Raw genomic sequence first — 26,983 nt, 5'->3', positions numbered from 1 at the left:
TTGGAAATAGGAAAGAAAGACGCAGCTCAGTAGGCCTGTGCGAAGCAGCAAGTATTTACTACGGATTTGGATATGGCCAACTTGAAGGGACAGTGATTTGATTTGGAGATTCAAATCACTGTCCCATTTCAATTCAGCCGAATCAGATTTGAAGATTCTGCACCACTTCAGAGATTTGGCCATAGACTAAACAGGCAACAGTCCTCACTACACTGGACAAAGCTGCCTCCAGCTAGTAAGTATGTTGTCGTGGGGGTGGGGGCAGGGCAGCGCTGAGAGTGGAGACTATGCCCTGCTGCTTCTTGCCGAGCTGGGGTGCCAGGGGGGAGGCACGATGCAGGCACCACTTGCTCCAGGCAAAAGGGGGCTAGCAGCAACAGGGCATAGGCCGCCACTTACCCTGCTGCTGCTTGCCCAGTCGGGGTGGGATATGGGTGCGGCAGCACTGGGAGTGGGGGCTATGCCCTGCTGCCGCTTGCCGGGGAGGGGGTGCCATGCAGGTGCGGCTTGCTCCAGGCAGAAGGGAGCAAGCAGCAGCAGGACATAGCCCCCACTCCCAGGGTAGTCGCGCTCACATCCCATGCCCCCCCAACCCTGGCTGGGCAAGTGGCAGTAGGGCATAGCCCCAGCTCCCCACGCTGCTGCACTCACATTCCGCCCTCTCTCCCCCCCCCGGCTGGGCAAGCAGTGGCAGCGCCCACATCCCACGCCCCCCTGCCCTGTCTGGGCAAGTAGTAGGCTGTGCCCTGCTGCTACTTGCCCCCTTCTACCTGGAGTGAGCTGTGCCTGCATTGCACCCCCCTCCCCCGCCTCATCTGGGCAGGTGGCAGCAGGGCATCGCCCTCACTCCCAGTGCTGCCGCGCCTGCATCCTGCACCCCCCTACCCCACCTGGGCAGCTTGTCCCAGCCACAGTCCCTCCCCTATGCCCCTTCCCTCCCTCTTCTGTCCACCACAACAGACTTTCAAGCTGGAGGCAGCTATGTCCAGTGTGGTGAGGACTGCTATCTGTTTAGTCTATGACCAAATCTCCGAAGCGACGCTTAATCTTTTCTGAATTGATTTGGAGGCTTCCGATTTGATTCAGACCTTTTAAGTGGTCTCCCAATTTGATTTGGATTCGGAGATTTGGTAGCCGAATCGGGCTGAATCTCCTTTGAATCGAATAGGCTACCGAAGCTTTACGCAGCCCTACAGCTCAGCTGTGGGAATGAAGTGGGAGTCTAAATATATTCAGTGTAGTAGCTCACCATGACTTGAAGAAGAGTTGGCATTGAAAGGGACTGAACACAATGGGCACTACTAGATATCTGATTAAAATGAGCTGCACTACCCTATTCTTGTGGTACATTCCTGTTTTATTGTGATGCTCAGTGTTGGCTGCATTTAATCAACTTAATAGTTGGTTTCTATTACTGAGAACATGCTGCTTAAAGCATAAGATTTTAATGATACACAGTGTTTTTAATGATGTTTCCTTGTATGCGTATGTAAGGTGAGCTTTTTTCCCCATGCTGATTGGAGGGAAAAACCCCTCGTGTTACATTCAAGTAAATACTCTGCCTGCTTGTGCATACACACATCATGTAATACTTTTATTCAGTACTCTAGGTCCTGTGTCTTTTAGATTTTCAGTGTCACCGTGAAACGGATTAAGTCCACAGGACAAAGATTTTTCATCTTTGCTTCCATTCTCTTTTGATTTTTACATTTTCCCATTTAGATAATTGGCTAATTCTGAGTAGTCAGAACCCTATAACCCTATAGCAAGTTCGCTTTATCCTGCTGTAAATTACAAGAGAAAAAAAGGAAAGCCATAATATGTAATGAAAATGTATTTTCAGCTGAGAACAACTTCCATCCTTTGACCTTTGCTAACTTGTCTGTATTTTTGAACTAGTTCTCACATGTCATCTTTCAGATTAGTTCTTTTGAAGTGTTAACTGAAATTCCTTTGGACTCCTTAAATCAACTTCACCTCTGATTAACTTCTGTAGTTACAGTTCTACACTAGACAAAGTCATTTAATTGACTTTCATTAGTTATGTCTTGAAATGTCATGCTTTCTTAGGTGGTTGGTACTGAAACCTTTGTTTCATACAGACTGTTTAATATAGTGCATGCATATTTGAGTATATGCTGCTGAAGGAAACCCAGACTATTGAAAATAATGTGTGGAACTCCATCATTTTGTGTTCTGGCTTCTGAGGGGGGTTTCTTTTCTTTTTTTTTTTTTTGCTTCTGTCACTGCAATTCCTTGTGTATGCAGTTCAGTGAAAAGTCTGTGTGCGTTTATTTGAAATTAATTTGGTGATACATTTTATTTGTAGGCAAAACCCAATGCATCTGTTGGAAAATTGGAAGTTGTTCATCGCTTCATGAAAGAAGTTAATCCAGATGAATCAAAAATGAATCATGAGCAGAAGAAAGAAAGTAGCACAAATCAGCTCACGTCAGACACATCTTCATCTCTGCTAATGTCAACAATCAGTGCTGTGGTAGGGCAGGGAATTTTCTGAGCTGTTAAAGTTCCTGTAAAACAGAAATTATACTTCACATACAATTCTTGGGGCACAATGATTCAGGGTTTATAGTGCCTCAATCTGGCAAAAGACTGATCAATTTCAGACATTCTCTGACTTGTGTGTGTGCAGGTGTGGGGGGGTGTGGGGAGAGGAGGGTATAAGGCTTATATCAACAGAAAATAAACTCCTTTTAATCCTTGTGACCTATATTTGGTCTTAATTGTAATCATCTTAATTTATAAATGTTATTCATTCTTAGCTCTGCTTCCTCTTATACATTTACTTAAAAATCAGTGTTAGAGCTGTTTTGATGGGGAATCTTAGTTTAGTTTCTCCAAGGAGGTGATTTCTTAAAGTAGCTTTGAATTCTTGATCACAATTTTACACCAAACCAAGCACAGAGAATGGGTAGAATTTGATCTCTTCAGTAATTAAGATACAAAAGCTTTAATGCTTTGTGAACAGGTATGTGTGTCTGTGGCAAGAAGAGAATTTCCATTGGGACAAATTTGATTAACTGAGTTTCTGAAATTGATTCAGGAATTTTCTACCTCATCAACGTGGACAGGTTCTGAGAATCAGGATGGTAGGTTATTACTGCATGGCACCTTTGATGAGGATGAATCTTCAAAGTCCTTTCAGGAAGCTTTAACTCAGTGGAGGCATGGAAATCATGAACTCAAAAAGAAACAAAACTCTATCAAAGCTGAAGCAGGTATTACTGTGTTGCATGTATTTTAAGAAAGAAACCCTCGCTCATTTCGGTTGGTAGCACATGTTTCAAAGCTTATGTGCTGAGTAGCCTAAATAAGCATTTATATATTCAAGTTTCAAGATATGATTTTTTTTTTTATAACGATCAAAATGACTGATCAAATGTTGATCACCAGCTGACATTGCATCTGGTTCCTGAGCCACTTGGCGTTGTGATTGCGATAGGCTGCATGACTGCACCTTACATTTTCTGTCCAACAGTTGCATTTGTGTAATACCATATTAAAAGCTTGTTAAAATATTACATTATTAAGTCCTAATGTTTTGGAATGGACTACACGTGTTACACAGGAGACTTTTTTTGCATGGTCATAGTCATGACTGCAACAATGATCTTCAAATGTACATTGGGTAAAACATGCCATATCAGTATTAATGCTTTTTTTTGTTTGTTTGCCTGTCAAAGTACTCCGAAAGTTGGTTAATCTGTTTCTCTAACTTCAGTTTCCTCCTGCAAGAGGCACCACTTTACTGGGATAGAATATTATAGTTTGTTTTCACTTATTTTTCAAATGGCAACTTCAATGTCTCCAATTTTGTTAATGGTGCTGTTAGTGGAGATAATGGATATTCTATAACATTTTTTAACAGTAAATATATTTTCTTCAAAGTGAAGTATTCTTTCTGTTCCCTAGTATGCAGACCCTTTTTTCCTATTCATAATACAGAAGATGAGCTTTTTATCAGAATTCCTGTGTTCTATTCCTGACTCTCTAACTTGGGCAAGTTTGTTTAATCTCTGTTTTTCAGTAAAACCTGTAAAATGAACATAATAAGATTTAGTTGCCAAAGGTTTTGAGATATTCTGATCAAAGGCACTTGCTAGAAGTTCAAAGGGCTGTTGTCATATAACTCTCCTTCCTGGCTCTTGAGTTTTCATCCGAGACCTCAGTATAACTAGTAAACCCAAGGCATAAAGCCTTCCCCTGAGGCGAGCAAAACACATGCCTTGGGTTTATATGTATTACATTCTAGTGCCCATTCTTTTTCTCCCTTACAGGTCTGCCCCTGAATCTCTAAATTTCAGGTTGAATCCTCTCCCTATGATACGATCAGTTTAATACTAAAAATAAAATCTTGCCCAGTTGGATTTGTGCCGTATAATCTAACTCTTCAGTAGTATATGGAATGGTAGTTTTCTGTTCTCTTTCTAAAGTGTGAATGGTTTGGCACTTGAGAGGTTCAGAATAATATTGAACTTTTACTAATAGCTTTTTCTGTGATTGGGGTTTCATTTGGAGACTCATGAGCCCTGTGTGTGTGTGTGTGTGTGTGTGTGTGTGCACGCCTGATTTTTATATGAGTAATCCCATAGGTTTAAATGCATAAAGGTAAGGATGTATATACTTGTTTGGAGGTTTCTGGCTTGTGTAACTGTTTCGCGGTCTCCTGAGTCCAAGTGCATGATCATCAGATGATAGTGGAGGTGATGTACATGTCCAGAGTGTTGTGTAGTGTGTCATAGTCCTAAATAGCTAGTTCCTTTTCTTTCATTGGTGTGAGACATAGCCTTAATTTCTAATTTATGTACTCTCAGGTTAGGAATAGTGGAAGAAGCCAGATAACAGTTGTAGGTATCTACTTCTGCCTAGATCCTCAATTTTATTCTCTCTTTCCTAAACAAGTGTAAAAGGTATACTTTGGTCAGAAGAGGTATATTGATATTCAGTTAAATCCAGTCAATTCATGTTAGTTTGTAAATTCACTTGGGTCAAATATTCAAGAAACATTAAAAAAAAATACATTGAACAAAACATGAATAATGCAAGAGAAGTAATATTTGCAACTTTTATGTAGACAATTAAACTGACATTTAAATTACTGATGTGCTATTAATTGGAAACAGATTGTATGATTAAAGTGGAGGGAAAGTTAATGTACTTGAATGATATACAGACATTTCCTTTGAAACTTTTATAGAATCCATGGGAATTTGTGAGGTACAGACCCATCTTACACTTTCAAGAGAACCTGTTCAGATTGAATTCAGAGAAGACAGCTTGAGCTATATGGAAAAACTGTGGCTTAAAAAACACAGAAGGTATTGATAGAATCAGTGGGTATTAATAAAAGAATCCAAAAATATTTGCACTTTGTTATTATCAGATCTAGCTAAAACAGTTTTTCAGAGTTCTGGTTAGTATATTAAAGCTATGCTAGAGAATTTGAAATGCGATTACTATAAAATTTGTGTTTATTGTCAAAATAATAATAATGCCCATGTTTGACATTGATTACTTTAGAACTGTTTTTAAAGAGAGCCTATTTAATCTCAACGAGGTTTAGAATTTGGAGTCATTAATTGCAAATAAGTTTGGCAGAGGTTTAATTCATTTTTTGGGATATTCATTCTGCTAAGAATGCACTCTTTGAATCATGGAGGCTCCTAAACCTCAACCTTTCGGCCAGTTAGATGATATAAATTATAGAAAACAATTCTCTTTTAACCCTTGTGACTGAGTCTGTCAGGTCCTGCGTGCCCTTGAAGTGAAAATGGAAGGGGCTCTACATCTTTCAGGGGTATCAGCCCCTTGCAGAAAGAGACACCAAATTCAGCTCATGTAAAAGTGGTAGGGTCAGCATTGATTTAACACCGTGGCATGTTAGTAATTATATATGACTTGAATCATCTTTTTATTTTGTTATTTAGAACTCCCATTGAAAAAGAACCTGGTATTCAGGTAAATGGATTCAGACCTGGGCAGTCAGTGGTAAATGAATTTCACAATGCTCTGGACAGAGAAGGAAGAAATGAGGAGGAGGAGGATTTAATAGGTTTGTTTATTTTGTTGTTGTTAATTGAGTATATTAAATATTTGAATTTTTTCCCCTATCCATAATCACCATTGCATATACACATTGTTCCAAATTCATTTTGAGTAAAGGTCAGGATAGAAGGTGACTAAATGGATATACAGAATGGATATAATAAAATTTAAAAAATGCAAAATGTTAACTTTTAAAATAAACAATGACTCGTCCCCCAAAGGAAAAAACACACTCTGAATGAATGTACTACTCTAAATCTGTTTCCCAGCTGAAGATATGAAACAATATTGGACATCTCTTTTTAGAACAGAAGTATCTGACGCTGTTCCTGAGTTCTCTGAATCTTCTTTGAAAATTGAGGTACTTGATAATGTGAGTATATACTAAATGATAACAAGTTTTAGAGTACTTAAACTATTTAGATTTTATTTTATTTTAAACAAATGTTATCAGTTAAAAATTAAATTCGGTAATTTAATGAGAAAAAATGTCTAGACTTAAATAACCTCTATTAGGTTATTGCTTGTATAGTTAACATTTTTTGTTGTTTTACCATTGTTATTATCCTTGCAATCATAAAGTTTAACTCTAAAGATACATGTCTAATGTTTCTTCACTGCTGTGGCTGTAATCTTTCAGGCTTTTATTCACGCTGGTATACGTTATGTCAGTTGATAAATTTAATTCTTTCCATATCTTTTTATTTTTAAATTAGTCTTATGAGGATGACTTAGAAGAATCATCCAACTTTATGGTGACAGAACTTGGATCAACTAAATCGGGGAACAAACAAAGGTAAACAAAACAACTTGCTAGGGTTTCTTATGTTAATGTTGTTTTATTGGAATTGAACAAAGCTCTTGTGATTAACACATCAGAGCTGAGCAAATGTTTCACTGTGAACTGTCTAGTAAAATGTCATTAACCTGTGTGCTTAAATTATATTTTTGTACTTTTTAGATTAAATATTACATTCTTAGAAAACTGAATTGAGTTGTTATGGTCTCTTTTTCCTGAATATGAAAATTTGAATAAAAAATTTCCTAGAGGGCTACAAACATAGTGGTAGTCCATGCTGCTAACCGTGTTCTAACTTTGTGTGGTCTGCTTCTACAGCACCAGTCACAGTTTACAAAGCATCAAAAAGCTGACATTCTTGTGAAAGAAGTAGGGGAACACTTTGGTGTTGATATAAAATGATTGGGTTCTATCTTAAGCTTCAGTGGAGACTGCTATCTCATCAGCCATGGCATTAATTTATTTAAAGCATGCATACTGTGCATATCTTCTCAACTTAATTTTTAAAAAATGGTTAATTTGTGCTAGGTGGCTAGATACTTAATAGTTCTGTCATTTCACTTCTTGCTGTCCCCTGAACATTCTCTAAGAATGTGACATAACCATTCTTCACAGCAGTTGCAAGTTTTCAATCCTATCTTGCTGAAGTAAGGAGTTGCAAAAGCCTTATAGGACATGGGAAACTTGTCTTTTATAGGCTTTGTTGTAAAGCTGGTAAATAGCAAGCACAACCAACTTAACCTATACTCTTTTATAATATATTTATGATCTGTGCATGTTGTGTGTCAAACTTTTAGAATAAATGCTTAGTAAGCAAAAGAGTTATTTTGTTGGTTATTCTATGCCAATCCAGTATTTCTCTAGCACTTAAAATGCAAAGTTAAGACAGGATTTTCAAAAGCACCTGAGAGAATTAAATGCCCATTTGCCATTGCATATGAATGAGAGCAGGACACCTGAATCTTTAAATCTTGCTCTTAATGTTTAGAAGTGTTGTACACCTCTGCATATGAACAAATCTGGCTTCTGTATAGACTTCAGCCTCTTTGTACTTTCACACTGGGAAGTTGTAACGGGGGGCCTGCTCGGGGTCTGTTTACTGGTGGCCCTGCCCACCTGTTATGGGCTAGCCACCCGCCTTCTCTCTTGCCATGCCTTGTTGTTAATTAAGCGGGAGGCTGCTCATTGTATGCCCCAATGCCAGGGAGTGCTATCTGTGGCTGTGTTCCTCCCCTACACTGTAGCCCAAGCCTCCCAGATGGTATTTGTAAATTCTTCTTTATGTTGGGGTCTCGGCTGCTGTGGGCCTACCCTTCTCTCTCTAGCTAGGCCTGTCAGTCAAACCCCCCCTAGAAATCAGGGTTTGACTCCCAGGCTCTAGCCCTCAAAAACAAAACAAAAACAAAAAAAACCCCTCTCGGGTTCCTGTGCCCTCTGGGGCGCTGGAGTCAGCTCACCCCCGAATACTGTCCCCTCTCTGGCGCTGGGGTCAGCTCACCCCTGAATACTGTGCCTTCTCTGGCACTGGGGTCCCCACACTGCAGTGGGTTTCTACTGAGGCCTCCTCTTTCCCCAAATAGCCTCACCCAAACCACTGGTCTTAACATTCAACACAAAACATAGGCTTCTAAGGCCATATAATGGAAAAATAATAATACAGAAACGAGAGGCAGCATGCCTGTTTACTTTAGATGATTGTGAGGATGGCTCACAGCATGGTGTAGTCTTCCAACAGAGACTGCAGCCCCAACACCATGGTCATTGAGATGCCCCCTCCCTCCTGCCCCTCTGGCCTTCTCCACTTGCCATTTGTAGGATCCTGGCCTTCCTCTTCCTGTCACCTGACCGGCTGGCAGGGCTTGAGCCTTAACCCCTGCTTGACCGGCTGGCCGTGACTGGAAGGTTCTGGATTTAAAGGGACCACCCTGTCTCTTAGTAACAGGGCTAGGGTTCCCTGTTACAGATGTGCATGCAGAGAAGTTATAGACCTTATGAATGCAGTATCATCTTAAAGAAGCAACCTCATCTATAACTTGGTATTTCCAGATAAAATATAGATATCAGTAAAAACTTTTATCTGTTTAATACATTTTTATATGATAAAATCTAAAAAGCTACGTAGAGTACTGTCATTGATATATCTATATATGCAACTCTTATAAACTTCCAGAAGAAATCTGAGTTTTAAATTTGTTAATCTTTAGGAGGTCATGTGTTATTTATGAAATTTCTTCCAATCTGTCTCTCTCTCTGTTTTATATAAAAAGAGCTATGGGAACTGAACACCAACAGAGTACAGTGTCACGCTTTTCACCAGCCCAAGCTCTTGATATAACTAGAAAGTCATTTGATCATGTACCTTCCACAGCTGATAAAAAAGATCTTCTAATACCTCCTTGGGACAGGAATACTGCACCTTTGGAACAAATTTCTAAAGGTAAATAATGGGGATATTATTATTTTTTCTTTCTTGACACTTTATTTCCTTATTTTGGGAATAAAAAGTATTTTATGATGTTTTTTTATATGTTTTTATAGTGGTGGTATAACCAATTAAATACTATCTTCATATTTTGTAAAAGAAACAAATGTTGCTCATAATCATTTCTCCTTGCATGTCCCCCTTGTCTGTTCTACTCCAGTTTTTCCATAGTTCTGCTTGCTGCCACCCCACCCCTCTCTGCTCTCTCTCTCAGTTGCTCCCCATTACTGCAACTGTGTCTTCTTTTGCTACTTGCAGTTAGTAGTGACAGGAATTATCAGTGAGGGGCAAGGGGTGACAGCAATGGCTGCAGTAGAGGTGAATTTTATGACACAACTGCCTTATTTCAGCCCACTGCTGCTTAAAGATTAACAACCCCTATTTTGCTATATAAAGAAAAATGACTTAAATGGTCTACATCTATGTGCAAAAGCTCAGGATAGCCCTTGGACTAAAAATGTCATTCACCTTCATTGATCAACACACAATTTGTGGATATGTCAATTTTTAAGAGCCAAGTACGTTTTTATATTTGCAGTTTCATTCTCTTATCTGTCTGCTGGGAAAAAAGCTTGCAAAAGTGTAGATACTTTGTTTTGCGATGCCACTAATAAACATTAGAAACAGAAAACAGTGTTTAATCCACATTCTGAAGAGTAGGTTAGTTTACTATGCTATTTTTCTGTAATTGAGGTTAGTTATAGTTGAGGTTTTAATTAATTTTTTCTGTTTTAACAAATAAATTGTATTTGTATGTGCTTAGTCAGTCTCTCGCTCTGCATTTGGTTCAAGCTTCTGTTTATTTTAAGGCTAAAAGGTGAAAGAGAAAATGACAACTGGACTCTGAGGTGTGCTATATATGCCCTTAGGGGCAAAGGAAAAAAGCCAAATAACTGTCTAAAGGGAAAAAAAAAGAATCATTATGGTTCTGCACACAAGAGAGGGATATGGCTCAAGAGTATGTATTCTTAAGTGCAACCAGTCTTAAAGAAATTTTACTTACTTTCAAGTAGCTATCTTTAGATTTATTTAATTGAAAATATAAAATTACCTTTGGAGTTATTCAGCTACTTCCAGGCAAACATTACAGTTTTAAAAATGAAGAAATTACAAGGTGAAGAATTCTGTAATTCATTATTCAGTACAGAATTCTGTGTTTCTGTCATTTTAGGAGTGTCAGAGGTACAATATGACTGAGTACATTCCAAGATAATGATATTCGCTATTATGAGTCTGATTTTTGAGGTGCTGAGTGTTTGCAGTTCAAAAAGCAGTTGGGTACACTGTATTTTCAAAAATTGTGTTATACATTTTTGAGAGTAGGTTGATTTTGTGCATGTATGTGGCTTGTTTGGTGTCTTAGGGCTTAGTTATAAGAGGAAAATCCTTTTATACTACACTCTTTTTTGGAATTCCTTGAGAAAAACGGTGTTTGCTTGTAGATGCAGTTTATGCTCATTTATTGCTTGGTTTTAGTTTCATCAGGACAGACATCTACAGCAAGCCATGCAGGAATATATACTGAGTGCCATCATTCTGCTACAGGAGAAAAAGTTCTCAGTATTCCTCACAAAGGAGATATAACTGCAAAGGCAGGCATTAAAACAAACACTGATAGAAGATTTCTTTCCTCTTGTATGCCACCTGAGAAGTCTTTTGGCCTCCCTAAATTGGCCATAAAGAAACCTTCCTCCAAGTTGAGATCACTGAATGACAGTGCTGATTCAGCGGAATTTAAAAGTTTCTCCAACAACCAGAGCATGGCTTTAACTACGAAGTCCTCAGTGGTAACCTATTAAATCCCTAATCTCTCAATATAATAAATATGTTGAATATTCTACGTATTTGCCATATTTCTTTCTTTTTTTTTTTCTTTTTTAGATTTTACATTGTCAAAGTAGGGTGGAGTGGTTTGGTTGTTAATAACTTGGTTTTCATGAAATACTGCAGAATATGTAGTAACAAGGTAACTTACATAAAAGGTATGGAAGTCATTAGGTAAAAGTTTAGTGAGAACGGCAGAAGGTAGATTCCCCATGTTTTGATTTTTCAGATATGGAAAATAAAAGTACTTTCATAACCCCCCTTCCTTGCCTTCTGCCTCTATCACCCCCGCCCCAATTCTACCTCTTCTCCACCGCCCCGCCCCCCCCCCCCTCCCAATCGGCCATTTTCACTTTGCTATGTGGTGGTGTAGGAAAATGAAGCAAAGAGATGACAAAATCCAGGGTCAGAAGGGCTATTCATATGCAGTCTGTCACTCGCCTTGCTTTCCCTCTTAATTTGGTTGTCACAAGTTTTATATACCCTTCGATTTTAGTCTCAATGTTCAAACATCTGTCAGAGAGTCTAGAATGGAAGGGCAGGTTTCGTTAGCTTCTGTCTTTTCATAAATGCAGTGTGTTTTGTGTGCAGTCAGGCACCTAATCGTGATTTGCCTTTTAAAATTCCAAAGCTGAATGCTTGACAGAAGAGTGAAGATTAGTTGATGCAATACACTGAGCATTTTGCTACTAATAAGTAACAGAGGTTTCTAATATTCAGTGTATAAAGATATAAACGTCAGGAAAGAGATGCTACTTTTATTTTAAGTTTTATGAAGCAACATTCTATTGACATTTAACTTGGCATGACATGGTACATGTAGCCTTTAGCTGTTTTTGTTAATATTTTGTCTTCTATTCAAGTTGTTACAGGAAGTAGCCCGAAGACAAAAACCTGTTTCTACCCAGTACCTCGGACTTGAGAATTTTTTTAGCTTGGGTGCAAATTCTAAGCAAGTAACAACTGAACCACTTCCATCATTGTGCTCTGATTCCAGCCCTACAGATAGCATTTCATTTTCAGGTAATACTGAGAAGTAAAACCTTCCACCACTATGTCACTTATTGAGTACATATGCTAGTCTATATGGGCTTTTAATAGTAAAAAGCATTACCCTCCTTATTTAAGCTTTTCCTAGGTTCAGTTTTGCAATTTGCCAGTCAGCATTATGTGCAGATAGTTAAAAAGCCTGAGGCTGAATTAATTCAGCCTCCACAGATTAGTTTAAGATGCGTAGATTGAACTGATAACCAAGTGAACAAACATTCACTTTTGATTCCAGAAATGTGGCCATATGCCTGCAGTGGCTCAGGTAAGAAGCTGGGGACACTAGAGCACACCTCCATGCTCAACTGGAGCAGGCAGCTTGAGCCAAAGCTAGCCCATCCACCCTGCAAGGAAGGTGCAAAGCATTGTGAAATGCTGGGGGAGCGTGAGTTGACTTGAATCTGGAGGGAACCTGGGACAGAAGTTCAGTAAACCGATTTACCTTAATTCAGTTAAGTCTGAGACTACTTCCAACCAACTTTATCTTAAACTGGTTTTGGCCATTTTGAGTTCATGTACACTGCACTTCTGTTGTGTTACAGATTTGAACCAGTTTCAGGTTACTTTTATCTGTTTATGTGTAATTTCTGTCCCTAGCCCAGGATGATATAAATTGGTGCAACTGTCACACTAAGAAAAGCAACTAGCTGAGTAAGGAAGTATATGCTGGCCTCCTGTTTCAGGTTGTAAATTGTACCACCATAGACTTTACAGATTTATAACTGTTGAAATCACCTGAGCATTTGGACCTCAGTTGCATTTTCCTTGTATTAAATTTTGATTTAGCTTTTTTACTTTAAGTTGTCATTTTTATTGTTTTTAATGTTTTATATTAAGCTCTCTGTGAGGTGACTTGTAAATAGTTCATAGGTATGTATTTATTTATAAAATATAGAACATACAGTTAAACGTAAGATAAAAATCATGTAATGAATTATTTGCTTATCATTTTAAAGGGATATATATTGTGTGACATTTTTACTGATAGTACTGTTTTTTTCTGGGCAGCAACCACAATCTTAGAGAAAATTAATGTGTAGAATGCGTATATAGTTTCCTGCCTCTTTGTATGACCCATGGGAATTTTAATTTCAGGAGCTGAACAGTGGGTCAGAATGCGTAGTTTAAGTGACCATGCTGAAGAGTCTATAGTACAGGACATATGGCAAAGTGAATTGAGCAGACCATCAAGTGGTTTGAGACAACGAAACACACATGCTAGAACTTTTCTACAGAGATCAGTGCACAGATCACCTGCTGGTAAGAACTGTTTCAACAAGATAATATATTGTTGAAGCCCCATTTCAGCAGGTGATGTATTCAACTGACTGTCTTTAAGTGTGTCAGTAGCCATTCTGACTTCAAGTGATGTCCTGGATTAGGATATTAGATCTGTAACTTATACATTGTAATTCATTAGTTTTTTTATTTCTCTCTATTTTTTTTTTTAAATCTTAAAAATATTTTCTAAAGTTTTAGGATGTAGTTAATTTAAGTAAGATCTAAATATTGGAGAAATAACTGCAGTCCTTTCAGATGCTCCATGAAGTAGTACACAAGCCCCAAAACCCCAGCTTTGATATGTCCTTTCCCATTGAATATTGCATACAAACTTTAAGTGGAAAAAGATTCACAAATCAACAAATATTTTCTTCAGACTGCCCCCAAAGATCTTGCTCTCAACATTTATGGTGGTGCTGCACATAGCTCGGCGGTGAACAGGTAGCAGCTCCATAAATTCTGTTGGTATTTAAAGTTTGTTTGCCCTGAACCCACTGTTTGGGCACATCAGGCAAACCCCACAGCAGATCCCCATAACATGGCTTAAATGGAACTGTAGCCTCCAGACAATCGGTTCTGGCATTTATACAGAGCAAACCATTGTCTAGAGTCAGTAATTTTGGCTTTTTTTTTTTTTTGGACTTACTAAGCGTTTACCAGGATATGCAATAATAAGTTTTATGAGTTGAAAATTTGCTCTTGATGTCTCACGGGGAATTGAATCTGACCCAGCAGCAGTTGGTGATCTATGGTTGCCGTTAGCTTGTAGCATGCATAAATGTATTTGCAACTGCTTTGCTGCAAGTTTGTCTGACCGCAAGTATCCAAAGATTGTGAATCATACCATTGACCAAAGATATAAAACAAACCAATGAGAGAGAGTGATAAAGATAGTCGAGGAAAACTAAGTGTAGGCTTTACCCTACCTGAACTTTGCTGTGTTCCGAGATGGAGAACTACAGGACTTAATAATCAAGTTTCATGGTAATTTACATTTTTAACTGCCTTCATCATGGATGTTGAAAATCTGAATGCTTATGACAAATGCTTAAAGTTTCAAGATAGTTTTAGTGAGCTGTATGTATGAGTAATTGCCATTTTATTTGTATCATTAAGAATGTTCATTATAGTTTTGGAATCACTTTAATGTAGTTGATACAAAAATTTCTCATAAATATAACCAATGTAATTGTTCTTATAACATTCCTTATGAAACAGGCAGGCTAGAAAGCTATCTGGTATGTTAGCCCTTTTACTACACAGCTTGTAACTGTTTATACTTACTGTTTTCCCTTGATTCTGGCAGAAGAAATTTATGTTTTCTTTACTGTTTAAAAAAAAAATTATTGTTGTTTTAATTGAGCATAAATCCACTGCATGCTTAATGTAGGCATTTTTATAATCTTCAGAAGCCTGTAATGGCTTGTAGTGCATTGGCTGCTTACTTGTAGAAGCTTTACAAACTGATTGATTGAAGTTGCTTTTGTTTAAAGAAAAATGCCTGTGCAGGAACTCTGGCACCTAAAAAAATACATATTTTTAAGAGGCAGATTTTTATATTCATTTCTAAATATAACACAAGCTCTTATCTGAAACGCCAAATTTTTACTGTAACTTCCGTAACTTCAGCTAGCTTACACATAAGAGATCGAATTGTTTATTGTATTAGTTTATACCATTTGTGTGCAACAGATCAGTAGGATATTTATCGTAAAAGTGGTACCATTTTCCTCTCTCTGTGCAGGTAGGGAGCAGATTATGATGTGATCTTTTGGAATTCACATGACAGGGAGTAGCAGCAATATACAAAGTTTAATTTTTAATTTAAAGAAACTATAATTCAGAAACTGTTGCTATGAGAAATACAGACTCATTGATTTCAAAAGTACTGCCTTTTGTAGTTGATTCCTGTGAGGCAGAATCATAGAAAGTTAGGGTTGGAAGGTACCTTAGGAAGTCCTCTAGTCCAACCATCTGCTCAAAGCAGGACCAACCCCAACTAGAGCATCCCAGCCAAGGCTTTATCTAGCTGGGTCTTAAATACCTCCAAGGATGGAGAGTCTACAACCTCTCTGGGTAACCTGTTCCAGTGTTTTACTACCCTCCTAGTGAGAAAATTCTTTCTAACACCTAACCTAAACTTCCCTTGCTGCAACTTCAGCCCATTACTCCTTGCTCTATCATCTGTCACCACTGAGACTAGTCTAGATCAGGGGTGGGCAATTATTTTGGACAGAGGGCCGCTTACTGAGTTTTGGCAAGACATTGAGGGCTACATGACAGGCAGCCAGGGCAGATAAATATTCATTTTCTAAACTTTTTAGGGGTCCTGCAGGCTGGATAGAATGGCCTGGTGGGCTGCATTTTGCCTACCCCTGGTCTAGATCCATCCTGTTTTGAACCCTTCAGGTAGTTGAAGGCTGCTATTAAATCCCCTCTCAGTCTTCTCTTCTCTAGACTAAATAAGCCCAGTTCCCTCATTTCTCCTCATAAGTCATGTGCTCTAGCCCCTAAACCATTAGAGCCGACCCTAGGAGTGTGCGGGGCCCAGGGCAAATCAGTCTGTACAGGGCCCCCTTAATGCTGCATGGGGCCAAGGTACCCCCCGCAAAGTACCACGGGGGGGGGGCAGGGAGGGCTCCGTGCTTCTTTCGTGGTGCAGGGCTGAGCTACCAGTCCCTGCAGGAGGGGCTGCAGCCACTCTGCCCAACTCTGTGGGAACCACCCATAGCGTGGGGCCAAGGGTGGTCACCCCCATTTGCTATACCCTAGGGACGGCTGTGCCTCTGCTGGACTTTCCAGTTTGTCCACATCCTTTCTGTAGTGGTGGGCCCAAAACTGAATACAGTACTCCAGATGTGGCCTTGCCAGTGCTGAATGAAGGGGAATAATCACTTTCCTTGACTTACTGGCAACAGTCCTACTAAGGCAGCCCAGTATGCTGTTAGTCTTCTTGGCAACAAGGTAACATTTTTGGTTCATATTCATCCTATTATCCACTGTAACACACAGGTCCTTTTCTGCAGAGCTGCTGCCCAGCCAGTCAGTCCCCAGCCTGTACTGAGGCATGGGATTGTTCCATCCGAAGTGCAGGACTTTGCACTTTTCCTTGTTGAACTGCATGAGATTACTTCTGGTCTAATTCTCCAATTTGTCTAGGTCTCTCTGAATCCTAGCCCTACCCTCCAGCATATCTACTGCTTCCTCCAGCTTCGTGTGATCTGTAGACTTGCTGAGGTTGCATTCTGCCATCTTCCAGGTCGTTGATGAAGATATTGTTCAAAACTGACCTCGGGATCGACCCCTGGGGCACTCCACTTGATACCAGCTGCCAACTAGACACAGAAACATTAATTACTGCCCTCTGAGTCTGATGCTCCAGCCAGTTTTCTGTCCACCTTTACAGTCCATTCACCTACCCCATACTTCCTTAGCTTGCCTGTGAGAATGTTGTGAGACCGTATCAAAAGCCTTGCTAAAATCAAAGTACATTGCATCCACTGGTCTCCCCACATCCACAGAGCCAGTCATCTTATCATAGAAGGCAATCAGGTTGCTCAGGCATGCCTTGCCCTTGGTGAATCCATGCTGATTGTTCCTAATCACCACCTTGTCCTCCAAGTGCTTAGAAATAGATTCCTTGAGGATCTGCTCTGTGACTTTTTTTTTTTCCAGGGACTGAGGTGAGACTGACTGGTCTACAGTTTTCTGGATCCCACTTTTCCTCTTTCTTAAATATGGGCACTAAGTTTGCCCTTTTTCAATCATCTGGGACCTCTCCGTATCACCACGAGTTTTCAAAGATGATGGCCAGCAGCTCTGCAATCACATCAGTCAATGCCCTCAGCACCCTTGTGTGCATCCTGTCCGGCCCCGTGGACTTGTATATTTTCAGCTTTTCTAAATAATCCCTAACGTGTTCTTTTGCCACTGCTGACTGTTTACCTCATCCCCAAACTGTGCTGCCAGGTGCAGTAATCTGGGAGCTGACCTTGCCTGTGAAGACTGAGGTGAGAGGCATTGAGCCACTTCAGCCTTTTCTGCATCCTCTGCCACAAGGTTGCCTCCCCCATTCAGTAAGGGACCCACACTTTCCTTGACCTTCCTCTTGTTACTGATATACTTGTAGAAACTCTTCTTGTTCCCCTTCACATCCCTTGCTAGCTGTAAGTCTAATTGCGCTTTGGCTTTCCTGACTTTATCCCTACATGCCTGAGCAGTACTCTGATACTCCTTCCTCGTTGTTTGTCCAAGTTATAAGTTCCACTTATAATAAGGCTTTCTTTTTGTGATTTAATTTACTGAAGAGTTCCATGCTAAGCCAAGCTGGTCTTCTGCCATACTTGCTAGTCTTTCTACATATCAGGATGGTTTGTTCCTGCAGTCTCAGTAAGGCTTCTTTAAAGTACAGCCTGGTCTCCTGGACTCCTCTTCTCCCTCAGACTGGCTTCCCAGGGGTTCCTAACTTCCTACTCATGAGTTCCCTGAGTGAGTCAAAGTCTCGCTCAGTGACCTACAATTCCTCATTGAATTAAAGCTGCAGTTCTGAAGATGTGCAGCAGACAGAGAACCCAAGGCCTTTTAGGATAACTTTTGTAATAACAGCAAAATTAATTTCTTTATTACAGTACATTCTGATAATAAATCTTCCATGGCCAAACCCTATTCACTTTACTCATCCGAAATTCTTATTTAATACATACACTTTTAAATACTCATAGTTTCATTATTTTTGCATAAAGATAGTTATGAAAATGTTTCCAGGGTAGCATGTTAAAAAACTGTGATTAAATTTAGTCAGAGCTTCAGCCTCATATCTGTGCTGTGCATATTACAAAATCTCAAGAAAGACAAATTTATAACGTTGTTATAAAGAGTTTATTTTTGTTGGGTTTTTTTCCCCTTGGGAGTTGGATGCCTAATATTATCCTTTGGAAACGGTAACTATTGTGAAGTCATTTTTTATCTACTTGCATGTTTTCTTTCATAAAATTTCCATTTTCCAGTTGCCTGTTATGAAAGTACAGGTTTCTCTTGCCAACCACAGTTTTTACCAACCACAATTTTGAGTATGCACGCTTAATATTCTATATACCATTTTGGCTACTACGGTATACAATTTTGAGTAAACACAGTTTTCCACGGCTGCCCATCAGCCTGCCACCTGCCATTTTTCCCATAAGCCTTTTGTCTTGCCAGCCATGGTTTTGCCAAACATGGGAACTTTCAGGAACCTAACCCCAGCGGTTGGTGAGGAAAACCTGTATACGTATCCTAAACATCTGAAAAGTTAAACAAGCAGTAGTAAGAACTTGTCACCCCTATAATAAAAAGAATAGAATGTTACATTCTATGTATTCAGGCCGTCTTTCTCATACAAATAACAATGCTAACTTTTGAGTTGAGACTTTTTACATTGCACATCCCACAAACTCTGACCTTAATAAGTCACTGCACTGCTCAGTGCGTCTTTGCTCCCACCACTTATTTTGTCTGTCTTGCCTACTTAGATCATAACTCCTGCCCTGGAGAGTTTATCTATGGCTATGTGCTTCTACCTAGTCCAATGTAGTCTGCATCTTAGTCTGGTTCTCCAATTGCTAATGTAATTCAAATACTAAATTATAATTGCATAGACTGTAAAAAGAGAGAGAAGGTGTAGTTAAGTAATTCAGCTCCATCCATGCTGTCCTCATGAGTTACTCTTGTCTGTCTCAGCCACTGCCTTCCCCAGGCACATAACTCATACCGTTTATTTCTCTCGTGCTGGGCAGGCAATTTGACATCTTCATTCTTTAAAAAAAAAAAAAAAAATCACTTGGCAGATTCAAAACTATCCATTTTGAATTCAGTGCAAAACATGTGAAACTGTCATTTATTTTATTTATATTTTTATAAATGTCAAAACTGGAGAGATTTACTTAAAGAAAAATTATGCCAGGCTGACTGCATGTACAAGTTTCCCTTGCTTTATGCTAGACATGTGCTCCTGGAAAACGACGCATAACTCGAACTCGCCTAAAGGGAACCCACTTTACAATGTAACCAATAGGGATATGTTCCAAGAGCAAGACTGTACTGACCCCCAGACCCATTTCTACCACTTTTACAAGAAATGTTGGTACTCACCAACAGCAGACAGTACACACAAGCACAGTATACTATCATAATGGGGATGGCAACTACAGAAACACATGTTGCCAACAATGAACGAGGAGCACAGATTCACACAGGAGACTATATTTTGGTGCATGTCAGTCCCACAGTGCACCACGCAAAGCAGCTGACTGCGGACTTCCACCACACCAATAGCATAAGAGTGAATTTGCCTCGCACATAACGAATTTGTGGTATAAAAAGGATCATCTCATGAGAGCGAATTTGCACGTACAGAACCTGCATAAAGTGAGGGAAACCTGTATAACAGTTTGTAACCTGGACTCAGTTTTTCCACAGAAAATTGTATACCTCCTAAAATACAGTAGTATTTAAGATACAATTTGACAATTACATTGTGTTGAATAATTAATAATAATTCATAACTTTTTAACTTTGTTTCATTTGATTTGGTTAATTAGAGAGAGAAAACATGATTTGCTTTTTATTTTTATTTCAGTGACTAGTTTCCCGAGACCTTTATCAGCAAATATCCCACTCTGTGGAATGATTAAGAGTCGTCCTATCCCGTGTTCACGTTCTCAGATAAGACCAAAAAGTTCAACCAGTCAGCTGCTATCTACAGTTGTTGCTGAAATATCCAAATTTGAGTTTGATGATCGAACTGAACAAAATGATCCTCTTTTAGAAGATATTGCTGATCAACAAGCCTTAGCTAGTTTGGAAAAAGAATTGCAAAGTGATATAGGTATTTAGTTAAAGTGATAACCTACATGTCATGCTAGAGCATTTGTAACATAAGGTCAAATACTTGTTGATGTCTTGATATGTTTTTGAGTCCTCCTAGGTTTGTATTTATAAGACCAATCCTTCTAGACCAGTGGTGCTCAACCTTTTGGCCCTGCAGGCGAGATGAGTGGCATGGGCCAGTTCATGTGCTGAATCAGACTGTGAGGCCTGACACTACCCCCTTCCTGCTCCACTCATGGGATTGGGCACCAAGGACCTGGTGCTGCCCCCTCCTGGCCCCTGCATACAGGAATTGGGTCTCTGGGATGTGGGACGGGACACACTGTGGCTGGGCTTGGCCCTGCCCCCTCCCACTAGGGTTGGGTCCCAGAGGTCCAGCACCACTCCCTCCCATCCCTGCATGCTAGAATTGGCTCCCAGGGGACTGCACAGCCCCCTTCTGATCCCTGGCATGCCGGGATTAGGTCCAGGGGCTTGTCACTGTCCCATTCTGTCCCCGACACCAGGATTGAGTCCTAGAGTCTGATGCTGCCTCTGCCCAGCCCTGTGCACTGGAATTGGGCACTACATTCAGTGCATAGACCCCAGAGTTCCTCATGGTTCTGGAAATCTGGCAGCAGGGGAGTTCCCATACCACCTAGTTTCCAGACCTGTGGAGAGCCCTGAAGGCCAGGGGTTGAGCACCCTATTCTAGGGTATGCCATGCTCTGTTTTTGTGGCTAAACAAGATGTAGGCCAGACAATGACATCCCAGCTCTGTAGAAACAGGTTTTAGAGCACTCTTGCTTCTTGAACCTCTTACCTTCTGTGCTCCTGTTACAGAAATCTCACAGGATGTGCTGAGTGCCTCTGCCAGGGATATGAGTTTTTGCAGTAGCTGCCTGCTTCCTGGTTCTTGCATTGGAAGCATAATTAACCCTTCAGATGAGAGAGGAATCTTATTAATCCTGGTGGCTGATGGCCAATATCTAGGGGAATTTGTTTTAACCGGGGTGGCCAACACAAAGTGCTACAGGTAGCTTGGGCAGCCTCTGTTTGTGGCACGCAGCAGATTGCGGAGGAGACAAGCAGCACAGTGGCAGATAGGGCAGGGAGCAGAAAGCAGAGCAGCAGCTTGGTCAGGGAGCACAGGCCAGGGAGCAGAAAGCTGAGCAGGAGATTGGGGAAGAGAAAAGCAGCACAGTGACTTAGCTGGTAGGACAGTGCTGTTCTATGAAACTTCTTAGAAACTTTATATATTAGATACTGTATTTCTGTTATGTGTGTTATTTAAAATGATGTAAAATATTTCAGATCCGCAGGAAAAACTTTGCCGCTTAACCTCTGAAGACTTATCAGCTTCCAGCAGACATTCAAAGAAGATAAGTGAAAATATTACAGATTTCCATAATAACCTAGAACTGAAAGACCACAGTAGAGTTGATACTTTAAGGTAATTTAAACCTGCTGATTATGGTTTTTAAGGCTATATTAAAATATCTGACATTCCAAGCATCTTAAAGACAGTATATTAAAACCTGAGTTTTCTGTTTGTATTTTACATGCCAAGTATAATGTAAAACGTGTGTCATCTGTGACCTGCTGTACTGATGACATTTTTTGCAAAAAAACTCAAAAATCCCTAACATTTTTCAGTTACATTGCATAACACTTCATTAAACCATGTAACATGAATAGATGAAAGTGTAGGAATTCATCTATTAGAATTAAAAAGGTGTTCAAATTATTAGTAATGAATTGGCTGGGAATAGCAGAGATGTAAAAATATTATTGTGTAAATTAGCTTAGTAATTTCTGTGCTATTCACTACACTTTTGGTTGGAAAGACACTTGTTTGATAGGAGCAAAATTGTAAGAATTATTAAATATGAAAGTTCAAGACCATGCAATGTAACTTGCATCTCATGTTTTTAAATCTAGTCTATGTTGTTAATGTTTTCTTAACATAACTTCTTAATTTCATTATTTGATTTTTTTTCTTTCCTTTTATTGAAAAATAGTAGTTTTCATATACTGTACAGAGATGTCTTAGTGTTAAACTCTGCAAGGTTAGAGGCTTAAAGCAGTGTTGACGTTTCCACCTTCTCAGTCACTGTTTGATGCCTGAAAAAAATTGTACGATATTATTCTATCATTTAAAAATGTTTGCTTTTTTTTTGCTTTCACATTTATAACTTGGGATCCTTTATTTTGTGCCTGTAGCCATGTGAATGAAGTTCTTTAAGTATTTGTCCATCTATTAATTCCACTCTTGGCACACATTTGAGTGGAGTCTTTTATCCCATATATTGGCTCTGGTTACAACCTCTTTCTCATTGCCAAGTGCATTGACAACTGCTATCCCAAGACTGTTCCTTAATTCTGAGATTTGCAGTACTGCCCTATGTGAGCACACCCATATGTTGTCATTTAGTTAAGCAAGAGGGAGCTAAATCAGAGATTGCTTGAACAGGTTATTCCACATAGTTCTGTTTCCACATGTAGCTATCACCTGTCATTCCTGAGTGGGTACTATGTCAAGAAACTGAATATTTTCTGTCTTGGAGTAATATGGGAAATTTCAGCCCAATTGAGGGAAAGGTTTCTAATGAGACTACTACTTTATATTCAAAAAAGGATGGAGGATGAAAGTTTAGTTCTGGTTTTGGGAGTTCTGAATACCTTACTCAACATTTAGAATAGTCACCTGATCCTCTGTTTTATCTTGTTTAGATAGAAAAAAATATTTCAGTCTGCAGGATGTTTGCTTTCACATTGCTGTGCATCCACCTGACGTGTAATATTTAAAATTTCTGATGGATCAAAACCACTACCAGTACCTTCACCTCACTATAACACTGGGTATATTCACTCCCTTTGAACCCTTGATGTTTTTATCCTCTCTTCTGTGTTTCTTAAATTTCTGTGTGGCAGCTACTTCAGCTAGGTAGAATGGGGAGATAGGATATCAAATGTTAGGGCCTCCGCCACTCCCTTAGACAATTTCAGAATGGGAGAGTGACTCAAATGATATTCCAAATTTGTGCCAAAAAATAGAGTTCCATTTTAATCACCCTGTTTTGATTCACCCATTTAGATTCTACCTTATTAGAATGAAGTTTGAGGGAAAATGTATCTAAGGTACATCCCTTAAGTTTGTAGGTTTACAGCTACAGGTTAAACCCCTTTGAGCATCCCCAAGGCTGAAAATAGATGCTGCCTTTGTGCTTCTGTAAACATTTTTTTTTATAGTGGCACAAAGCCCAAGCAAGCAGACATCCATGTCTTTTGTTGCTCCACAAATACCTAAAACTGGCTCTGACAATAGGTGCTATAAATTTGTGCCATTTTTTTGTGGCGGGCATCTATTTGATTTATGGTGGGAGAGTGTGGCCCAGAGCTGCCCTGTGCTCTCCAGCTGTTTTGGGCAGATGTTCCCAGGTCTTCAGGGGCCCAATCCTTTGCACCAAGGAAATCTCTTGCATGGGTATTCCTAGAGCATGCAGGATCGGGCCCTTGAAGTACTTGCCTGGTTTTCCTGTTTGCAGAGTTACACCCCTAAAATATCCTTGCAGGGGATTTGCTCAATTCAGGCTGTGCCTCTGCATACAGGGGCACCCCAGGGAATCCAGGCAGTTCCTAAAAGTTGGATATACTGTATGTTGAAACTCATCTGGATAATCTTTGGGCTGAAATCTGGTAACCTTTCAGTCTTTCCTTATGAGACAAAAAGAATCTTAGGCTATAAACAGAAGTTGTCCTTGGAGCACAGACTAAAGAAGTCTGCTTCTTTAGGCAACATAGACATTGCCTGTTGTCCCTTAGGGTCAGGCCCCTGCCACTCCTGGGATCAAGCCCTCGGGGTCAGGCCCCTGCCACTCCTCGGATTAAGTCTGTGGGACATCTGCAAAATGGGGCTACTGACTTGGTGCATACCACTGCATGTGGGGGAACCCCAGGTGTGCCCTGAGTCTGTTCCCCTTTTTTGCAGCTCAGAAATTATCCAGATGAATTTCAGCATATATCTCAACTTTTAGAATTGGCTAGATTAGATCTTATAAACACTAGGGTTCATGTCACAAGTGCATGAGCAGACTTTGCTGGTTCCTTGAGAAGCATCCCCATTATTGATAGATTCAAGACCGCCATAAATTCATTTATTGAACATAATCATTCCTGAAAACATGCTACTTTTGGTAGAGTTGTTTTGTGATTTGCTTTTAAATGAGACTTCCTGCACTCTCTAAATTTGATCAGGGCACTGCTTGGTAAGCACCAGGAGTAGAGCATAAGTATGGACAAGCACTTGAAGCAGAAAGTGTTACTTCTACAGGAACTGGAGTTTTTTCAAAAGTATTATTTATATATATTAAACAGTTGGCTTCTCTGTTTGAGACATTTTATAATTTGGCTTCTGAAGTAGAGAAGCATCTGAGTAGTGTTTGGTCCTGCATTACCTGGCTATAAGACCATGAAGGGCAATTTGAGCATGTGTCGCCCCAACAGAAAATATTATCCAAGAGAGTTCAATCTTGATTGCAAAGGGCACAGAAAGCAGAATGTGTGTATATATAGACAACATGTAGAAAAAATTACCAGTTGCTATATAGGTTCCTAACTCTTTCCCAGGGAAGTGGAACAGCATTATTGTGCTATTCTAGGTATCTAGCAACCAGAGTTGGACAGAGGCAGGTGATAGAATGGTGATATTTAGTGTAACAGACTTGAGGAAACTGTTTGGAAGGTGAGGTGAAGAAAGGGCACGGTCGATCAGGCATATATGGGACGTGGATTTGTTATGTGCACCTGTATGTGAGATCCCAGTAAATAAATATGGGATGATGGTTGAGAGAGAGAGATGTAGTATTGTGGACCCATGCCCAATCAACTGAAAATAATTTTGGCAATATTGGATTATTTAACTGCATTTGTTAACATTAGTTTTGCTGTAGGATCTAAATTCATGTCTAGGACATCAAGAATAAGGTGTGGTCTATATCTGGCTGTGTTTCTTCCCAAAATTGATTCATTTGAGTCAGTATTCTTGATAATAAGGCCTGCAAATATAACTGTATGAAGGTATACGAAGAGTTCTTGGCATAATAGTGAAATAAATAAGAATAATTTTATTTGGGACTTCTATAACATTTTGTACCTTGAAAGCACTGTATAACATAACTAAAAAGTAAGTTAGGTACTACAGTGCTATTTTCATGGATGGATTTTGTGGTTGCCTTTTAAACTGAAATGTATCTTTTGCTATTTCATTTTGTATTCTTTGTATCTTCATTTGTATACTTTTGTATCTTATTCTTGTATCTTTTGTAAGATTTTTGTATATTTTCTTTGTATATCTTTTGTATTTTCTTTTTATATAGTTTGTATCTTAGTTTGTATTTTTGTTTTATTTATTTATTTAATATTTTAAATAATGTTAAGGGTACCTCTTTAGCTTAATGAAAAGGCCCAGCATGACCTCAGGGTTTGTTGAACTCCTCTTCGCACCTGTTACCTCCTTGTAAGCCTAAAAGCTACACCAGAGAGAGAGAGAACACCATGTTTCAGGGTCTTGCAAATATTTTTTGCATACTTCATGCAGTACAACCTCATTATAATGAGCTCCCATGGGACTGGGAGAAGAGTTTGTTTAGAAGAATGTGTTCACTGTAATCGGTCTACTCACTGCCTTGCATCATAATAGCGATAAATGTTTTTCTTATGCTAGGAGTGGGGGAGAACAGGGTTTATTATTATGTTATAAACGGGGTTTATTGTATTTTTGTAAGTGTTTTTACAAAAAATTGCCTTACTGCACCTTTTCCCATCAGACTTTTTGCCAGATTAGTATTTATTGCTGCGCTGCAGGTAGGAAACCAGATTTAAAACCCCTGTGCTTTGCATTTGTACACTAAAATGTGCATACTTTAAGATTACAGGAAAATATTTTCAGAGAGCTTCAAAATACCGCTTTGGTAGAGAGAGTAAAAATGGGCAAGGTAATCCAACAGCATACCTTATGTTAGCAATGACATAGTTTTCATAACTTTGTATATATAATAGTCAGTTGTATCAAGCTAACATTAAACGGAACTTTTGACAATCACTGTCTTTCATTTGCAGTGATTGTGATGAAAACTACCCTGAGGAGGAAGAAATTCTGAGAGACAAGCAACTGGTTCTTGCCCTACATTGACCAGCAAGTAAATAACTTTGCTTGACATAAAATGAGTAGCAGGCATAGTCATCTAGGGCACTGTAAACTTTAACTGTTGAAGACTGCTTTGTAGGTTACTGATATGAATAAAAGGTGTTTGAAAATAAAATCATATGTGGATATTGCCTTTTACTTTATTTTTTAGCAGCAGCAACTTGTCTTCAATAATATTGCAACTTTAAGATCCTTTTACTGAAGACTTAGAAAGTTAAGGAACAGGGTGCTTAATCCTGTAAGTTGCCTATTTGTTGTAATGCACAGGTGGGCAAAATATGTCCCGTGGGCTGGATCTGCCCTACCAACTAATTGTATCCAGCTTGCTGGCTGGCAGCTGCCAACTCCTGGGATCTGGCCTGAGGGTGGCCATTGGCTCTAGCTCTATCTCCGGCCGCCATGTGGTACTAGGTAGGTGGATGGGACTGCT

At 39.5% G+C, this 26,983-nt stretch overlaps 1 protein-coding gene across 6 annotated transcripts in view; it reads left to right on the top strand.

Annotated features, from left to right (window-relative positions):
• Positions 1-26,668, top strand: part of ZBBX (zinc finger B-box domain containing) — a 63,739-nt gene extending 37,071 nt beyond the window's left edge. For 4 of the 6 annotated variants that reach the window (XM_059731111.1, XM_059731108.1, XM_059731110.1 and 1 more), the window contains 14 exons: positions 2,330-2,497; positions 3,065-3,239; positions 5,219-5,339; positions 5,949-6,073; positions 6,336-6,439; positions 6,783-6,862; positions 9,133-9,302; positions 10,824-11,134; positions 12,035-12,194; positions 12,454-12,573; positions 13,314-13,478; positions 20,116-20,364; positions 21,660-21,798; positions 26,466-26,668. In XM_059731111.1, coding sequence (XP_059587094.1) covers positions 2,330-2,497; positions 3,065-3,239; positions 5,219-5,339; positions 5,949-6,073; positions 6,336-6,439; positions 6,783-6,862; positions 9,133-9,302; positions 10,824-11,134; positions 12,035-12,194; positions 12,454-12,573; positions 13,314-13,478; positions 20,116-20,364; positions 21,660-21,798; positions 26,466-26,538 — 2,160 coding nt within the window. In that variant the 3' untranslated portion in view covers positions 26,539-26,668. The remainder of the gene's footprint in view (positions 1-2,329; positions 2,498-3,064; positions 3,240-5,218; positions 5,340-5,948; positions 6,074-6,335; positions 6,440-6,782; positions 6,863-9,132; positions 9,303-10,823; positions 11,135-12,034; positions 12,195-12,453; positions 12,574-13,313; positions 13,479-20,115; positions 20,365-21,659; positions 21,799-26,465) is intronic. The other 2 variants (XM_019491785.2, XM_019491786.2) reach the window with 2 other exon arrangements.
• The last annotated feature ends 315 nt before the right edge of the window (positions 26,669-26,983 follow it).

Source organism: Alligator mississippiensis, chromosome 7 (genome assembly GCF_030867095.1).
Source record: "Alligator mississippiensis isolate rAllMis1 chromosome 7, rAllMis1, whole genome shotgun sequence".
Classification (NCBI taxonomy): domain Eukaryota; kingdom Metazoa; phylum Chordata; order Crocodylia; family Alligatoridae; genus Alligator; species Alligator mississippiensis.
This window is presented reverse-complemented; position numbering and strand designations above follow the sequence as displayed.